The sequence below is a fragment of the Typopeltis vanoorti genome, chromosome 5 (assembly GCF_054136105.1).
Source record: "Typopeltis vanoorti isolate ZY-2024b chromosome 5, IOZ_Tvanoo_1.0, whole genome shotgun sequence".
Taxonomy (NCBI): Eukaryota; Metazoa; Arthropoda; class Arachnida; order Uropygi; family Thelyphonidae; genus Typopeltis; species Typopeltis vanoorti.
Window position 1 is genome coordinate 160,046,199 of NC_143553.1, and position 19,116 is coordinate 160,065,314.

The window sequence follows — 19,116 nt, forward strand, 5'->3', positions numbered from 1 at the left end:
TAATAAATAAATGAAATCATTGGAAGCAAAGGATTAGGAAATTTTTGTTTTAAGTGTATACATACAACAGACGAAGAGCAGAGCATTGCGATAGAGCGAGCGAGCGAGCGAGAGAGAAAGAGAGAGAGAGAGAGTACGTGAAACAATATCTTGGTTTATTCTTTGTTAATAACATGATATCGTTTCAGTATTTTTTGAACGAAAAAAAAATTCTCTCAAATATTCTACATGGTTAAAAATAAGTATTTTAGTAGCATTTTATGAATATATTATTGTAGACTAATTTTATCAAGGGCGGCTTCTAGCTTTGAGAAGCTGCAACGGGCGATAAGAGACTGGAAGTTTCATTTTTTTTATCTTGATTTGTTGTGAAAGGAAGTGAAACGGGAACTAAATGGAACACTTCGATAAACCATAGAACTACATGTATAAATCTTATGGCGTTTTCTTTTTTGCGGTGATCTTAGTTGCACCAAACCCACAAAATGGCAACAAAATGCTTCTTATTATGCATGCTAGGCTTAGTTGTTGTTGTTGTATCTGGTAAAACATTTACACCCTGTGAATTAGCAAAAAAGTTGCTCTCAGCTGGTGTCAAGAAGTCGCTAGTTCCGGACTGTAAGTATATTATACCAAGGCCTTACTTAAGTAATTATCTTTTCGTATTAACAATGCGATAGAAATGCTGCGACCAGAAGAATCAGAGCTGTAAATTGTTTTACATTACACTATTATTATTATTATTAGTAGTAGTAGTAGTAGTAGTAGTAGTAGTAGTAGTAGTAGTAGTAGTAGTAGTAGTAGTAGGGAAGTGCTGAATTAGTAGCAGAAGAGCTGAAAAATAAAATTTCCGGCCTTTATCCTAGAAATGAATAAAGGCAGCAAAGATTGTTCCAGTTTGAGGAAACTATAGTGCGATTTGTTGGTGACCGCAAGGGCTAAATGTAAATATGTGTCTGATCTTTTCTGTCAAACTCGCTTTTACTAAAGATAATGAAAAAAGGCCTATCTGCGGAAACAGAGAACTCCGTGAATCATGTTCGCCTGACTGATAGATATGAATATGCTGTGCTGCACCAGCTCATAAGTGGCACTGTATAAACTGGTCCTAAATAGTACAATTACGCAATAAAGTGTCTCAGTTAACATGATAACGCAATGAAAAGAGTGAATAATATCTTTAATAGCCACATATTTCAAGCTAAAATATATTATTCACTCTTTTTCTTGTGATATCGTGTTAATTTGTCAAGCCTTATGGCAAAAGTATCGCTGAAAAAACAACGACGTTTAGTCATAAAATGTTACCAACAGTTTAGTAAAGAATAAAACGAAATAATTGAAATAACAAATTTTAAACATAATTTGTTAATGTTTAGTACGCAAATTCACAATATTAGCAATATAGACTTAACAGCAAATAATATTGCAGTGAGATATCGTTTTCACAAAATATAAGTATCGAAATGCATTTTATTTTAATTTTCATTCATCTTGGCTCTTTTTCTTACAGTTATATGTTTGGTTAAACATGAAAGCAATTTCAAGACTGGAGCTAAAGGAGGCCCAAACAAAGATGGGACTTACGATCATGGAATCTTTCAAGTACGTACACGGACCAAAAGGACTCATAGTCGGAGTTCCGAATTTCTCTAACTTAATTAATAAATGCACATTTTATTTTAGGCTACTAAGATTTATCTGAACAAATTTAGTGAATCTCGATCACTTCCTCAAACTAAGCCTTTTTAATAAAATGTTTAATAATATGTAAAATCCACGAAATCGTGGTCAAAATAGGTCATTACTATTCTTACTAACTAATCGTAATCCAACTTTTAATTACTTAATTTGCAAAACACAAATCAAATTGAAATTATTTCACTTATTACTAAAAAGGTTCTCTTAGGTTAAAGTTTATTCTATGGCAGATTATTGAAGCCCTCAAGGAGTTGAATGTTTGTTTCCTATTTGAGTCACTCAGTGAACATGGAAACGATGAAGGCTTTCAAAAGGATTAATGCAATAGATGAGAACAGATAATTACTGCTGTGAATGATGAGTATACTTCTCACTCCCTTAGGAATCATCAGTTATGTACTGTTAGTGAAACAGCACGGGAAACGTAATGAAATTATTTTGGTATGAGTGCAGTTATGGTATCAGCAATTAAGATTATAGGGTCAATACACAAACCATAAACTCCATGTGTTTTGCGGCGGTTTTTCGCTTGTGCTTTTTAGAGGATAAACACCGAATTTCGGAAGGTCAAATACTGACTCTTCCGTATGAAAATGTGGGCTCCTTTAACTTCCCTTCCATCAAAAAAATCCTTATAAAGGTGCTTCTTTTCTTGGTGAATTCGAACCAGATGAAAATGTAACGTTCTTCTCGTAAATGTGTAAGGTACTGAGGTAAAAACCTCAGTCTGTCAATATTGCGAATTCTTCGCATCCACTTATACATTAGGATTCCTTTCCAATCCAATATAATCAAATGTTCTGCATTCTCCGTCAAATCTAGAGTAGCAAAGCTTTCATCCTTTTCTACTGTAGATTCGGCTGAGACAAAAATCATGAGAAAGCGCTACTTTGCTTTGCGTTGTGTACCGAAGACCGACGCTAGTCAAGCTACCTTGGCTTGCTCGGTTGTGGGAGCATCCAGGTCCTCGCTTCGGCACTGTGATTTCATGCTCACGCATAGTCATTTCCGCACCCTTCACGTCATCTCACCCTGTTGCTTAAACACGGGCCATGCGCAGTCAAAGTAGCTCTAGGCAGTGAGCTTCAGCCAGCCTTTACAAGTGTGCGTGTTGCTTGGGAAAATTAAGTTACAACCAACTTTTTATGACGATTTTATTGACCAGTTCATAAAGAAGAACCTTAGGGTAGAATTTATATTCAAGTAGCTAAATTGAAAAAGATAGAATATCATTTATAAAATAACTGTTGTATTTGTAAGATTAAATGTACATAAATTTCTAAATATATAGTTTTAATGGTCAGTAATTTATTATTCCGCTAATCAGACTTCAATCGCACCTCTCATTCCCTGAATGATAACAAGAGCAAGTATGAATTTCAAGATCAGCATTCGCCCCTGCATACAACAGACGAAGATCATTGAGAGAGGGAGAGAGAGAGAGAGAGAGAGAGAGAGAGAGAGAGAGAGAGAGAGAGCATACGTACCTAACAAGTGTGATGTCTATTGACTTCATGGTCTCTTAGCTGTCCCCTCGGAACGAATTCAATCCAATCAAAATTTACTAAAGAAAAAAAAAAGTCCTTCATGATCAACCGGTATTCCGTTTCCAATAAATATTGTTTCCCAGTTTTCATCTTTCCCATTCTCTCACTTTTCGTTATTTGCTTCCTTATTTTGTTTCCAATTAAGCGTTACTTCATCCAGCAGACATCACTTCTGCCGCATTAAATCCAGATAAGCTTTCTGCTTTTTCTGTGAGGGATAAGTAATCTTGAGTTGATTCCGATATTAAATAGTTTCGCTTCAACTTAATGATTTCAATAAATTACTGCGCTCTTGATATGCAATAAGATCTTTGAGAACTTGAATGAGTTCTCATGAAGTGCTTTCATTTCTCAGAAAAATCGCAAAGAATATATCTGTCGTTATGTATAAACATTATAAATATAAATTTGGAGATTTTAGTGTCAACCTACTCGACGGCCTTGATTCATAGGTCGAGTTTTTTAAAACATTTTTTCATCATTTTATTTTATTATTACTTTTTATTTTTTTTTAAATTTTATTATAAATTAGACTTTACTTATTGTTACTTTTGAATTTCTTTCCGAATTTATTATTTATTTATTTTTATCGCACAGCAGATCCACAATGGACGCTGTGGACCTCTTAAGAATGTATGTACACATTTATGCTGAAATTTGAATTCACCATAATGACCCACACACTACATTAGTCGCATGTCGCAGTTGTCAACCCAATTTAATCACGTGTATTTCAACCCTACTTCAAGCAACTTGTTAAGAATCTTATTGCACGCTGTCCAGAGCATTTGATGATGCTCTACTGCTACTCTATATATCATCTTCAAAGTATTTATATTTTCAGCTAACAGTTAAAAATCCTACCGAGAAATAAAAACATTGGTGATACGTAAGTAAAGCCAATCTCTAAAAATTCGGACGATCCCTAAGCCACTCAATCGTGGGCGAAAGACCGCCCATCTCAGCGTTGGCTCCACTCAGTGATAGCCTTCCACCCAAACACCACCACCGAGCAGAACCGCTCATATTTCGAAGAAAAGTATTCACCGACAAATCACTCAGTGGGCCGTGCCGGAGAACACAACCCCGGAGACTCAAATTGCTCCCTTAAGGCAAAAACCTTAAGAGAGCGAACTCAAACTCTCGAATCTCAGAGTCCAATTAGTCGCCTCTTACATAAAAACACCACTCTATGAATTTTTATTCTGTTTATTATAATAGCGTATACTGAAAAGTAATTAGCCATTTATGTTTCTAGATAAATGAAAAGTATTGGTGTGCTCCTCCAGGACCTCAAAATGAATGTGGTATAACTTGCGACGGTAAGTTTATTCCGCTGTATATTTTATAATAATAATAATAATAATGTCTCAGTATAATAAATTACATACAATAATAATATTTACAATATTTACAATAAGGTTTATACAGAATTTTTGAATTTAGAATATAATAATAATAATTATTATAATAATTTTTTTTTTTATTTTTTATAAACGACTTATTTATTTTTACAATGAAAATGATAAGGTTTACTATCACACAGAGTACTGCACACACACAATGAAAAACATATTATCTTTTCTGTACAGTACGAAAATTCGATATACAAAATGCAGAGTACATTTTATAAATATGAATATACATTTTTTTAAACTAGCTAAATATGGATTGGCACCAACGTGCACACAATTCCCGATACAATGCAGTAATGCAACATACACACACAATTCAATAATAATAATATATATATTTTTTTTTACATTTTATTATGTCTCAGTATAAGCTACGTACAATAATAATATTTACAGTATTTACAATAAGGATTATACAGAATTTTTTTTTTTTTATGTCTCAGATGAATTGCATACATAGTTGCTGGAGTAATTATATGTATATAATATTTATAACGCATTACAAGTGTGTATAACAGATACTTGCTAGTTAGTAATTTTCTTCCTCGAAGCTTGGCAGACTTATTTGAGGAAGATATTAGATGACAGAGGGTGGTGGTTTCATGGTTGTGTTCCTATAGTGGTCACAAGCCAGCTGTTGATTTTACTGTTTGTTGGTACGTGCTTGAAAGACTTCGACTGCTATTACAGTTTAACTTTTTTTTTTTTTTGTGCAAATAGGGTTGGATTTAGACATGGTGTGTTTGTTTCTTTGTGTTCTTGTAGTGATAGTTTTTTGAGAGGGGGGGGTTGTCGTAGGTGTGTGTGTGTGTGTATGTGTGGTGGGGTAGAGAGAAACAGGAATTGTTCTAATTTTCATTCTCGCTATAATATTTATATAGCACCTGTTTCAGCTCTCTGTATGTTCCTAGGTTTCTGTTGTCGAACGGCAGTTTGTTTATCATGTCAGGTACGTAGAAGTTTCGGGTGGCTTTGCCGTGGTGATTGTTGTACTTATATGTTATGTAGTTTGTTGACTGTGGGCTTGTTATTTGATATGTTGTTCTGGTTACTCTATATGTTGGGCTGTAGTAGTGTTTTAACATGACTGTGTAGTGGCGTAAGTGTTTCACCTTAAATATTTTGTGGTTTGTCCATGCTTCCTGCATAAGAGTGGGTTGTTCCCAGAATATCAGTTTTATCATTTTATCTTGCAACCATTGTAGCCTATTAAGTCTGTAGTCTGCGCAGAATGCGTATGATGTGATTGCATATCTTAAAATGTTTTCACATAATGCTTTATAGATTAGTATTTTTATGTGGGTTGGGGCAATGTCTTTTAATCTGTATAGTTTGCTTGCTATTATCCTAAGCTTGGTATGTAGGTAGTTTGTATGGCTATTCCAACTTTGATCTGCATCGAAGTGAAGTCCAAGGTAGCGTGTTGTTTTCACCTGTGTGATGATTGTGATTTTAGGTTCTGCACTTTGTGTATAGGAGGATGAATGTTTGATAGTGAGATATTTAGTTTCTATGGGCAGGGTTTGGGGGTTTTTGAATATCATTAGCTTTGTTTTTCCAGGGTTTATATATATGCCGTTTATATATAATAATAATAATAATAATAATAATAATAATAATAATATATATTTTTTTATAAGTAATTTTTTTTTATTGATTGCTAAAATATTTATACATACAATAAACATCTTGTTTTAAATTGCACCTCATAATTTTACAGAGTTCAGCACTAAGTGCTGCAATTCCTACATTGGATTTCAATTAAAATTTTTAATACTACTTTTTTGCCTTTATATTATGTATTTACAACACATGTTTTTCATATATTAACAATGACGATTATACAGAATTTTTTGTATAATTTTTAATTTTTTTAAATTTTTATTTATTTATTTATTTATTTTAAGTTTGAGAAAGAGTGATTATAAATACAAATTTCTGCATTTACTTATAAGGATTACTTGTAGATGATTGAGGCAAGTTAATCCCACCTACCTCGAAGCTTGGGTTAGCTTTTATGAAGAGAGTGGGATTTAGCCTTCACTGTTTGTGTTGTTGCTATTGTTTATGTATGGGATGTTGGCATTGGATGCTAGTGATTGGTGATGTGTATATTAGTATTAATGGTTTCTTAACTTTGTTGGTATATTTTCCAGAGTTCGTTTTTTAATGTTCTGTAGTTATCTATGTGTTTTAACTTTCTTGGTAGGTTGTTGAGTTGCGGGTATCTGATGTGATCTCACAAAAGAACCGTATGTGTTGTTGAAGGGTGTGGGGATGTAGAGAGTTGTCGTAGGTCGTGTTATACGATATGTGTCTATGTTGTTTCGATAGGTGATGTTGAAGTAATTCCTTGTTAATGTCATTTAGTGTTTCAGGTTTTTAATGCTCAGAATTCTGTGTATCGCCATGTGCTTGTCGGATATTGGTTGCTGCGTGTAAGGTGTCCAGATCACTGTTGACACGATTTTCCTGTGTAGTGTTTCTAATTTTGTTAGGTAGCTGTTTGATGTATTTGCATAGACTGTTATTCCATATCTGAGTAGGGATTCGCAGATATCGTGATATAGGAGTTTTTTTATGTTGGGAGGAATAATGTCTTTAACTTGGAAGAGTTTTGCTGCGATGATCCGGAGTTTGGTGTGTAGGTATTCTATATGTTTTGTAAATTTAAGGTGGGAATCTATATAGAGACTGAGGTATTTTGCGTATGTTATAGGTTTGATTTCAGAACATTGGCAGGTATTTTTGTTGTTAATGCAGTGGTATGTGTGACAATGTATCGATAGTGATGCGGGGCGTATGATTCTTGGGTTGTGTATTATCAACATCTGTGTTTTGGTGCCATTGATTAGAATTGCGTTTTGGTGGAAGTATGTTGTGATTTCGTTTAGGTCTTGTTGTGCTCTGCATAAAGCTGTGTTAATGTCTGTGTGGATTGCTAGTAGTGCAGTGTCATCTGCGTATTGAAATATTTGACTTTTTATGGATATGTTATGAACATCGTTAATATATAAGTTGAATAGAGTGGGTGATAATATTGTACCTTGAGGTACACCGTGTTTTACTTGTATACTCCGACTGTGACATGTACCTATTTTTGTTACTTGTGTTCTGTTTGAGAGATAGTTCTTGAACTATGTATGCAGTGTTCCTCTTATACCTATTGAGTATAGTTTGGTGAGTAGCATGTCATGTTCAAGTGTGTCAAATGCTTTGGTTAGGTCCAGCAGTATAAGGGCGGCGTACTTGTTTTAGTCGAGAGCTTTGTTTATTGTGTCGGCGATGTCTTCTAATAAAGTGATGGTGCTTTTTGTTTTCTTAAAGCCGTATTGGTTTTGTGATATGATGTTGTACTTCTGTAAATAGTTAGTCTGGTGTGTGTTATTTTTTCTAGAATTTTTGAGATGACTGGTAGGGTAGCTATTGGTCTGTAGTTCTGAGTATCGTTTCTTTTACCGTGTTTGTAAATTGCGTAATTATTGCAGTTTTTATTTGTTGTGGAATAATATCTGTGTTGAATATTGTGTTCACGAGTTTCAAAAGTATTGAATTTATTTGTTCAAAGTGTGTTATAAGGTCTGTGAGTCTTATTTAGTCTATTCCTGGAGTGGTCTTTGGTTTTAGTTGTAGGATTGCTTCTTTCAGTTCCTGTTTTGTTATGGATGGAAAATACATCGTTTGTTGTTGACTTTGTGTCGGTAGTATTTTGTTGATCATAAGTAGTTTGTCTTTTTTGAGTTGTGTGATGTTTGTATAAGCATGGTTGAATGAGTTTGCTAGTTCCCCTTGGTTTGTGTCCTGACTGAAGCTTTTTGCAATAAAATTTTGTGCTGAAGTTTTCTTTTTTCGGTTATTAATTCGTTGAGTGTAGCCCATGTTTGCTTCATGTTGTCGTTATGTTCCATGGTTTTTTGGAAGTAGTAGCGTCTTTTTGCCCTACGAATTTTTGTTGTTAGTTTATTTCTTGTGTTTTTGTATAAGGTTTGTAAATGTGTGTTACAGGGTGACTTTTTAAGTTTTTTTCCATAGATTTTCTTTTACAGTAATAGTATTTAGTATGTCGTCATTTATCCATGGATTGTTGTCTGTTTGTCGCATCGTTTGTGTAGGTTTTGTTGCTTTTTTGTATATTTCTGTGAACTTTAGTTGAAAATAAAGGATCGTTTATTTTATGTAGGGAATTCCAGTCTGTATTTTTTACTTGGTTATCGACAATGCTCTTTAGTATGATCGAGTTTTGTCGACTTTTGTGGTGGTGGGAGGGGGGGGGGTAGGAAACGTAATAAAACGAAGTTGAGACAAAGTAGTGATCGGCAATTTTTACGTTAATTACTGATGTATATGTATGGATGGGAGCCTGAATGTTCATGTAATCAATGCATGATTGTGTTAGTGAGTTATTGAGTATTTCTTCTCTTGTTGGGGAGTTAATGGTAGGGTTTATGTTGTACTGACTTAGTATATCAAGATATGTTAGTGATTGAAGAAGCGTGGTTAAGAGTATTTATATTAATGTCTCCTATTAGGATGAGCCTGTGTGTCGTACGCCGTTCGATGCCGCTTAGCCATGTTTCTAATTCGTAAAGAAAACTGAGTGGATTATTATCCGGGGATCTGTATATTGTGTTTATAGTGTATTTGATACTATTGTGGCTATTTGTGATTTCCAAAATTAGTGTTTCCGCATGTTCGAAGTGAGTTTGATTTTCTGTCACATTGTATTTTTCTTTGATATATGCCACAATGCCTCCTCCTCTTTTGTTTGGTCTACATAGCTGTAGATTTGATAACTATTTATGTTGCATGCGTAAATTTCTGTGTCTTTTATTGCAACTTCGGTCAGTATTAGCGCATCTATGTTTATCATGGTATAATTGAGCTGTGTTATCAATGTAAGCCAGTGTTTTTTATACTTCTTATGTTTGTGTGTATGATAGCGAAGTTGGTGTTGGTGGAAATGTTGTCTGACCATTTCTTCAAAGGGTCAAAGACCTTGAAGTTTATGTTGTCTGACTGGATATGTTCGCCTATGTTAAAGATGTCCATTATATAGTTTTTAAATGAGTTATAATCTTATTCTTAAGGATGTGAAAAGTTAGTGTTTTATATTGGTAGGCTGTGTAAGTCGGATTCACCTGTAATTATGTATACTCGAGTGTTTTCATTCTTTCTCATAAATATCTGGGAATTCTTTGTCCAGAGGAACTTGTAGTTTTTCTCTGTTTTTGTCTTCCTTGCTAGGTATAGAAGATTTTTGAAGTATGGAGTCCAGTGTTCCGTTATATAGATTGGTGTTGGGAGTTTCTTATCAGTTAGCATCGTTGTTGTCGGCCTTGTTTTCTTGCTTGCTGTGAGAATGGAGTCTCTCAGATTTCTGTTGGCAAAACGAGCGATGATTGGTGGCGGTCTCTCTTTATTTTTATGTGGGCCTCTGTTGTTATAGGTGATATCTGTGGTTGCGATTTGAATTCCAATTTTGCTGCCGATCAGTTGCATTATGTTGCTTAAGTCTTCTGTATTTTCTTTCGTTATTCCGTCAGTTTGAAGTTCTTTTTTTCTTTCTTTTTGTAGCATGTGTTCCATTTGACACTTGAGTATGTTTACTTCTTTCCGCAATTCTTGATTTTTGCGTTGGAGTGTTTCTTGCGTTTCTATGGCTACCGTTAATTTCGTCTTTATTTCTCGCACGGTTCCTAATATTTTTCCAGAGGTATCGTTATTGAACTGTATGTACTGGTCATACTCCTCGAATTTTTTTTAAAATTTGTTCCATGTGTGTGTGTATTTAATAAGTCTTTCACCATGAGTTTAAATGAATCAAAGTTATCTGTAATTTTAGGATCCGAAAGCGGCTTATCTTGATGTGCGTCGTTACTTTTCTTTGGTGCCTGGTCCTTGTTCTTCGTTTTCTCACGACACTGTTGACATCGCCATTCGGTCCGTTTCACGGCTCCTTTTGCTTTACACGTGCTTTCTGAGATCCCTGAACAGTGGAAGTGTTGTTTTTTGTTACATCCGGAACAATGCGGCCCATCCCCTTCATCGCTTAATGGCTTATTGCATTTGTTACAGCTCATTTTGCTTGAACTTCGCTGTCTGGGTGACCTTTAGCCTTTCTTCCCGTTAACGACTATAGTGCGACTTTTAAAATGGCGACGTCCTTCGTTGGCTGACTGCAGTACACTTTATGAACTTCCAACACAGAAAATTTGAATCTTACTTATCCGATTTTGGTAATTTGAACGTCCCTGTGTTCAGCATGACTAGTAGAATTATGTATATATATAATATATATATATATATATATATAATGATAATTTATTCATTGCTAAAATATTTATACATACAATAAACATCTTGTGTGATTGCATCTTATAATTTTAAAGAGTTCAGCACTAAGTGCTGCAATTTCTACATTGGATTTCAATTAAAATTTTTAATAATACTTTTTTGCCTGTGGACAGACAAATATTTTAAAAAAGACAATTGGCAAACAATTAACGAAAACGAAAACGAAATAACTAATGAAGAATTAGAAATCAGCCTGAAAGAAAAAAGAAGAAACAAGAAACGAAAATCACCTGGAGAAGATAAGCTAGGTTCAAAACTATATAAATACGCAGGAACAAGATTCAATGAAAGACTCTTATTATATTTAAATAAATTTTATTCAGCTGGTATCTCCCCAATAGAATGGAAAAAAGCAATTGTGATTCCTGTCTTTAAAAAAGGTAATAGAGATGATCCTAAAAACTACAGAGGTATCAGTATACTAAATTCCTGTTACAAAATATATAGCAGAATCTTAAATAGCAAACTAATGAAATATTCCAAAAATTTTATTTTAGAAGTAGAGACTGGATTTAGAAAAGGACGATCATGTATAGACACGCCCTTTTGCCTAAAATTAATAATAGAGAAAAGAAGAGAATACAATTTAGAAACACATATTGCATTTATTGACTTGGAAAAAGCATTTGATAAAGTTAAAAGAAACATATTATTTAACATATTAAAAGAAAGACAAATACTAAATAATATCCTAAAAGCTATCACAAGTATATGTGAGAATAATCAAATACAAATAAGATTAAATCACGAGCTATCATATATGAGAGAGATAAACCAAGGCGTTCGACAGGGATGTTCCCTCCCAGCAACCCTTTTTAATATTTACTTAAATGAAATGATAATAAAATGGAATAAAAATTTATATCAAGGAATTAAACTTTCTCCTACAGTAAACTTAAACACTCTCCTCCTTGCCGACGACCAAATAATAATTACAAATTCTGAAGATAACTTACAGAAAGCTATTTTAGATCTAAATGAGATATCCAAAGATTATGGTATGATAATATCAACAGAAAAATCAAAAACTATGGCCTTCAAAGGACAAGATCCAACAAGAACTAAAATAGTAATAGATAACAAGATCTTAGAACAGGTGAATTCATTTAACTACCTAGGTTGTATGATCACATATGAAAATGAAATAGATATAAAAGTAAAAATTGCAAAATATTTAAAAATAACAGGTGTAATTAACTCTATATTTCAAGCAAACCTAGTTCAGAAACAAACAAGACTAAAAGTATACAATACATTAGCCCTACCAGTCTTAATGTATGGAAGCGAAATCTGGACAATAAAACAAAAAGACAAACAAAGATTATCAATATCAGAAATGAAGTTCATGAGAAAAACTGCAAAGTATACCCTATTTGATCACAAAAGAAATGAAGAGATTATGAAAGAATTAAACCAAGAACCAGTAATAGAAAAAATTAAAAAATATAAACATAAATGGATGGAACATGTTCAAATAACTAAAACAGAAAGATTACCAAAGCAAGCCTTAAAGCACAAGCCATTAGGAAAAAGAAAACCAGGACGTCCTCTTAAACGATTCAACGATGACTTCTAAGGCTGGAACAGGCCATGCTAGGCCTAAATCCTTGATACGCATGATGACGATGATTTTTTATTCGAGTTACACAGGAGCCAAACAGTCCAAATGAATATCAAGACTGTCAATGGCGTAGCATAGGGAATGTAGATAATGAGATTTCCCCAAAGAGTTACCTCCCTGAGAAACCAAGACTGCTGCTCTTCACGTACTACCAACCTGAACTTCAATCCATAGATTCTTTGAATGGAATTAATTCCTTGGGGAACTGCCAAGAGTTTCGTACTATACTATCGATTATCCTACGAGTTTAGCTTCCTGGATCTGCCTTTGCTTGTTTTTATGTTTGTGAAGTGAAATTTTTATCGTTTCCAGGAAATGACACAAAAATGTGTTTGGATAGCATTAAAATTCACTAGGTTATTCTCACCAGACTTGAGAATGGAAAGAGCAGTGTTTACGGCATTGGTTTTAAAGAATTAATTGCCTGAACTCTATAAGATTTTTATAGTGTAAATGCGTGAAGAGTACTGTCACCAGCAAAGCTGTGAATAGGATTGGATGCCAAAAATGAAGACCGTTGATATATAGGAGGACGAGGAGTGTACATGAATGCATGGAGCTCTGAGGTACACCAGCATTCATTGAACAGTATGATGAAAGGGAACATCCGCCATGACCTGCAATGAACGACCGGTGAGAAAGCTGGCAATCCACTCACAAAGAGAATGAATACCATAAGAAGGTAGCTGGTAAGAAGGCTAGAATGCCAGACTCGACTAAATGCCTTGGGAGTATCTAGAACAACCAGTTGAGTTCTTCCAAACTTTACCATGCATTGTATACAAAGGTGAATGAGATTAGCTAGGTGATCTAGTGTGGAAGAATGACGGAATCCACATAGGTGATCACTAAGTAATTAAAGAGATTCACAGCAGTGAACCAGTTCACTGTCAATGACCTATTCCGTAGTTTATGAGAGTATTGAAGTTAAGTAATAGCGTAATCGTTTAATGGTTGTTTTCTTCTTCTTTTTTTTTTTAATCTCTCTCTTTGGAATAAAAGCTTGTCTACAAGCTGTAATTGAAACGTGACATGCTGATATTATGAGTGTATTTGCGTGTTCTACGAACGAGTTTAATGAGTTATAGGGTTAAAACCCAGAAATTCATCTGGAATAAACTTGCACCAAAAATCGACTAATTCAAGAATAAAAGAATAAAAATAAAAGTCTTTAAAATTATCACGTAGTCGGTGAGTACAATCGAACTTGATAATTGTTTCTTTGATTTATCGTAGATATCATTTTAATTCTACCTTGCAATATTTCATATATATATATATATATATATATATATATATATATATATATATATATATATATATATATATATATATATATATATTCTAAACTGCAGGCAGATATGGGAAAGTACTGTTGTTTCATTTATTTTTATTTTATTTGATATTTGCATTTTTTTTTTAATTTGATATTCTACATTATTTATTTTATGTCTAATTTGTATTTATTTTTTAACTAGTCGTCGTGTGTTTTCCATTAATTTATCTGTTATATAATTTCTGGCTTTTGTTTCAACCCACTAGCTCTACGTGATGAAAATATCAATGACGACATCGAATGCGCTATGAAAATTTACAAAAGTCATGATTTCTTTGCATGGTAGGTAATCCATTTCCTTTCATCAATTAGCTTAGATTTAAGAGAACAAAATAGAATGAAACAATGCGAAATATATTAGGTGAAGGTTTAAGGATAAAGTACTATATTCAAATAAATTTTAGAATAAATTTCTGAATAAATAAATTCAATTTTTATTGTAGAAAATTCAACATAGATTCTAAGTGAAGTTAAAATATTTAACGAAAGTCATTTTCTCCTATGTGCCCTTGAACTTTCTTCCACAAAATTTTGAATTGTCTTCCCTTTTGACGAGAGAAAGATCGTAAACCATACTGAACGCCGCATTCTCCTCTTTTTTACCCCTTATTCTTTTTCTTTCTTTCTTTCTTTATTTATTTTTACACGAGTTAGAGAATACTCAAGTGTGGATATTACAGATGCATATTGTTTTGTGACACCACGAAGAACAGGCAGGTTTCTCTACACAACGTACCGTCTACTTACTTTTCCATCTATGCACAACTCCATCTGCCACACACTAATAGTATTCGTGTGTGTAAATTGCGTGTTTTGTTGCCGATTTGCCTGCATAAGGAATGAGAAATCTGAGTATTAGGCTAAGATGAAGATATGATTCGGAAAGTAATTAGTGATTTCAACTCGTAATTCAGTTAGAAGAAACTTGAGGTGATTTTAGACATGATACGAGGAATCCTTTGGGCTTTTCAACTGAAGGCGAAGTAACCAGTCTCATACCGTGGTTGAAGTGGTTTTAATTAATGCGTTTTTGCTTCTGTAAATCGGGAAATCTGAACAGAAAGTATGCATATTAATGAACAAAATACTTGTGCGAGGTACATTAGTGCAGCATAGAGTGGCCACCTGCGAGCCATCACAAGATTTCATAGAGATACTAATAATAGACTAAGAAAATACATTCTTAGTACTACCAGTTAATATTCCAGTCATACACGTATACATGCCTATAACAGTCTATAAAGATAATGAGATAGAAGAAATATATGAAGAGTTCGAAGATATCGCACTGGAAACCAACTTCAGAAATGCTTTGACAATAATGAAGTACTTGAATTCAGTAGGGCTCGAAGGTAAACGATATGGAATTATAGTGTAAATCTGCATATGGACAATGCAGTGAAACATAACAAAAACTAACAAACTCTTATCACCCAAACATAAAATCCTTATAATCACAAATCTTTTTTTAAAGAGCACTTGGAAGATTCAGGTAACAGCACAAGTCTAGTAGGAAAAATAGAGAGGTAAAAGCAGAATTTTTTTTAAAAGAAAATTAATAAGTTACCCCGGAGCAGCTGACCTGATGAAAATTTTGCCCTAGTTGTAATGAAAACCCTCGGAAATTTAAGACATTAACGAAATATGAAGAAAAGCAGAAGTGAACAAAGAAAAGGGAAGATGATACAAAATTAAGTTTCAAGGCAGTAAAAAAAGCATAATAAGCTGCGAGAGAGAGAGAGAGAGAGAGAGAGAGAATCTTTTAGGAATCAATTTCATTGGTTCCTAAAGGATTCAGGTATTACAAACACTACAGACTATTTGAGGATTTGTAATTCCTGAACCCTAAAGGATTCAGATATTATAAACACTACAAACAGAGGGAAAAACAAGAATCCTTGTACACCATATAACTAAAAATAAATTACGCAAGGCAGAAGAACGAATGAAATATAAAGATGATATGACATCATATCATTTGATATGATATGATAAAAAAAGGAAAGAAATAAAGAAATATAAGGAAAATTATAATAAAAACTAAGGAAAAGATTGTTAAAGAACAAGAGGGCACAGAGCTTGGAGTTATTGATTAAAAAAAGGAAGAAGAGATTCATTGTACGTGGAAATCAAGGAATGGATCAAAAGAACAAAGAGCGAAATGGAAACACATCAAGATAAAAATGGAAAATTTCTTGAATTTTCCATTTTCATCTTTTAAGAAGAGTATCAAAGTACGATGGAAAAAATACAAAACTTTTTGTTGTTTTAGAATTATAGCCGAAGCAACTATACCTGAGGCTATGTATTATGAGTTGCATGTATTCTGGTCGCCTTTTCCATTTAGGTGGGGGGAGGGGATGAGAACTCGAGTTTTATTGAGAAGAAAATATTGGCAGTTGTAAGAGACCTGCTAAGTCACCTTCAGCAGAAAAGACTTTCTTTCATAAAGGTGCATTGTATCATAAAAAGGATTCGACCCAATTCTTGGAAACTGAACGCTAAATATAAAGATGTAATTCTCATTGTGAACACTTCTTGGAAACGACTAAAGAGTAAATAGAGGTTACAATCTGGTCCACTCAGTAAGGGCATTGGAAAAAGAGGGAATCCAAGTTGAGCTATTAAAAGACAGAAGAGATTGATTTCTTAAAAAAAAACTACAGGAAGAACTAGTGAACGGAATTTCAATACTGGGCAAATGGTCACAGAACCGCTTAATATCCCTGAGCCAATCCTCAGAAACAAAATTCAAGAAAATGTTCCGTCCTTGACAAAATTTTAACCATGTTTCGTTGATCGCTAATCAGGAAACAGAAAGAATAGAAATGACTAAATACAGTGGTAAGTGTTTGCGACATTCTTACACTCAATTGCCCCTGTGATTTTTATTTACAAAAAAAAATAAAGTCTGAAAGGATCTAACGATAGAAACTGCTTCAGGGTGTGGATTTTGTTCAATTTTTGAAAAGGATGGTGAAGGGATGAGGCATGAAGATGTTCTCATCAGTAAAAAGTCTGACAATGGTATTACTCTTGGAGTGTATCGCAAGTCTACACATAAGGCGTTATTTTGATGTCCCATTCTTTCACCATCTGAAAAGTAGGGTCGAATGATTTTCATCAGTGGAAGAACTTCTTGGTTGCAATACGTAGTGTGCGTTTTTTATTTGTTTTGTGCTTTCCTGCTTTCTTATAAATAAATGAATAAAAATAAAACTGGGAATAATGAAGAGAGTTACGTGGAAGTGACATGATCACCTCCACATAGTTCTGTTGAAATTCAGTTGTGAGAAAGATTATTTTATATTAAAACGTGCAAAGAAATGAATGGAGACAGTTACAATAGATGCCGTTTGTATATCATTCTTGTATTTTTGAGATCGCTCGTTTTTAGAGCATTCTTGAAATAATGGTTTGTAGACTTGATTTTATGCGGGGTTTATCAAAATGAATCAACACTTATTAGGTTTATTTTATCCTTCGGAAATGCATTATATTATTTTTCCACTCAGAATGGAAATATTTATATTGAAATAGGATAATTGGGACATTAAAAAAAAAACTAGCGATATAAATTTTGATTCTGTAATTATTTTTAATAGGTGATCTGATAGAAATCCATTGTGACCTAAACGCTCTATTATATGAACAAGGGCAAACATATTTTAATATTTTAGTAAAAAGTATTATAAATTCAAGATACGACATTCGGATCTTAACTGCTGCTACAGCTAACTTTGTTAACTTTGGTTTAAACGGCATTTCCAACATTCATACCACGACACATCAGCAGTCCTGACTATTAGATTCTATCTAAATTTTTGTGCTGGATCACAGAACTGCTGATCGAATTTCCAAAAAAAATTGTTTTCGTGCCCATATAATAAAGAAAAAATTTATTATATGGGCAATATATTATATAATATAATTATATTATATTTTTTATGACCCATTAAGAGTGACCTCTTAATAGGTCATAAAACATTTTCTATTAATCAATCACAGAAAGTGGGACTAACAAAAATGCAAATAGCCAATACTGTATTTCATATTTAGTAATTATTTGATCAATACGAGCAAGTGTATGTATAATCCTTTAAGTGCTCTTTATTGTTTTTACTTTTAGGACTGCTTGGAGGAATCATTGTAAAGGGAAAGATGTCCAGAAGTATATGAAAGGGTGCAATTATTGAAGAGAAAAATATCTCTTCTCTTCAATACGACCATAATTATATTCATTACAAACTTTAAGTGCGATTATAATATGACTTCAATATGGCTTCAGTCATCTAAATCAATTACTTCAAACAGGATGACAGAATAAGAAAAAAAGAACGTTTGAAATTAAGCTTAACTGCTTTCAATTATCCAGAACTGACTAATTTTTTCAGTTATTAATTTATAAAGTGGAAATAAAGTGAATAAAATGAAATAGCAAAATTGTGTCGAAATTCCCTTCAATTTTATTCAAAATAAGATGAAATAAAATAAAATAAAGTCACTAAATAATATCAAATAAATAAAAATTCTAATAGACAATAATAAATACTAAAAAGAAATAACATTAACAAATATTATGTTAATGTAATGAATAAATATTAACAGATCGCCTTAAAGCAGTATGACAAGTATGGAAATAATCCGAACAGTTCTACAGGCAGGACTGAAATCCTCCATTACGTGTTTTCGAGCTGAACATTTTTTCTTTAGAGCACCATTAAAAATTATAAAAGTAAGAGGCATTTAATGATTGCAGGAATTTTGGTTATATTTTGTCAAATGCTCAGCCAAATAGAGAAACTGAAGAGGCTAGGAATCTTGGAGTTGTTGTGGATATGAAAATGAAATTCAGATGTCACATAGCAAACAGTGAAAGAAAAAAACCTTCAGAGAATAATTGAGAATAATTCTTTCAGATATCACTAATAGTGATCTTGACGATATCAATGACCAAGACTTTCTGGAGAGCGATTACTGCAAATACCCTTTACAAACCGTTGATCAACCGCAATTGGACTCATGTGTACAGATTTGGTCTCCCGGTCTTATGGGATAAAGAATGTGTAAAAAAGGAGCAAAGAAGCGTTTCAATAATATCGGAATTATGAATGTAGATTTTTGACGGCAGACTGACAGTAT

The 19,116-nt window shown here is 33.3% G+C and overlaps 1 protein-coding gene across 1 annotated transcript; it reads left to right on the forward strand.

The window, feature by feature from the left end:
• Positions 1 to 413: 413 nt before the first annotated feature.
• Positions 414 to 18,426, forward strand: LOC150106999 (lysozyme-like). Its single transcript, XM_090392876.1, has 5 exons — positions 414 to 618; positions 1,514 to 1,605; positions 4,507 to 4,570; positions 14,181 to 14,256; positions 18,104 to 18,426. The coding sequence occupies exons 1-5, from the start codon at positions 486 to 488 to the stop codon at positions 18,168 to 18,170; spliced, it is 432 nt and encodes a 143-aa protein (XP_090249002.1). The 5' UTR covers positions 414 to 485; the 3' UTR covers positions 18,171 to 18,426.
• The last annotated feature ends 690 nt before the right edge of the window (positions 18,427 to 19,116 follow it).

Bases quoted from the DNA above. Each gene is read 5' to 3' on its own strand.
- LOC150106999 (XM_090392876.1), top strand. From the start codon at position 486: ATGGCAACAAAATGCTTCTTATTATGCATGCTAGGCTTAGTTGTTGTT. The intron at 619-1,513 runs GTAAGTATATTA...TTTTTCTTACAG, and splicing joins GAAGTCGCTAGTTCCGGACT to TTATATGTTTGGTTAAACAT. The intron at 1,606-4,506 runs GTACGTACACGG...TTATGTTTCTAG, and splicing joins ACGATCATGGAATCTTTCAA to ATAAATGAAAAGTATTGGTG.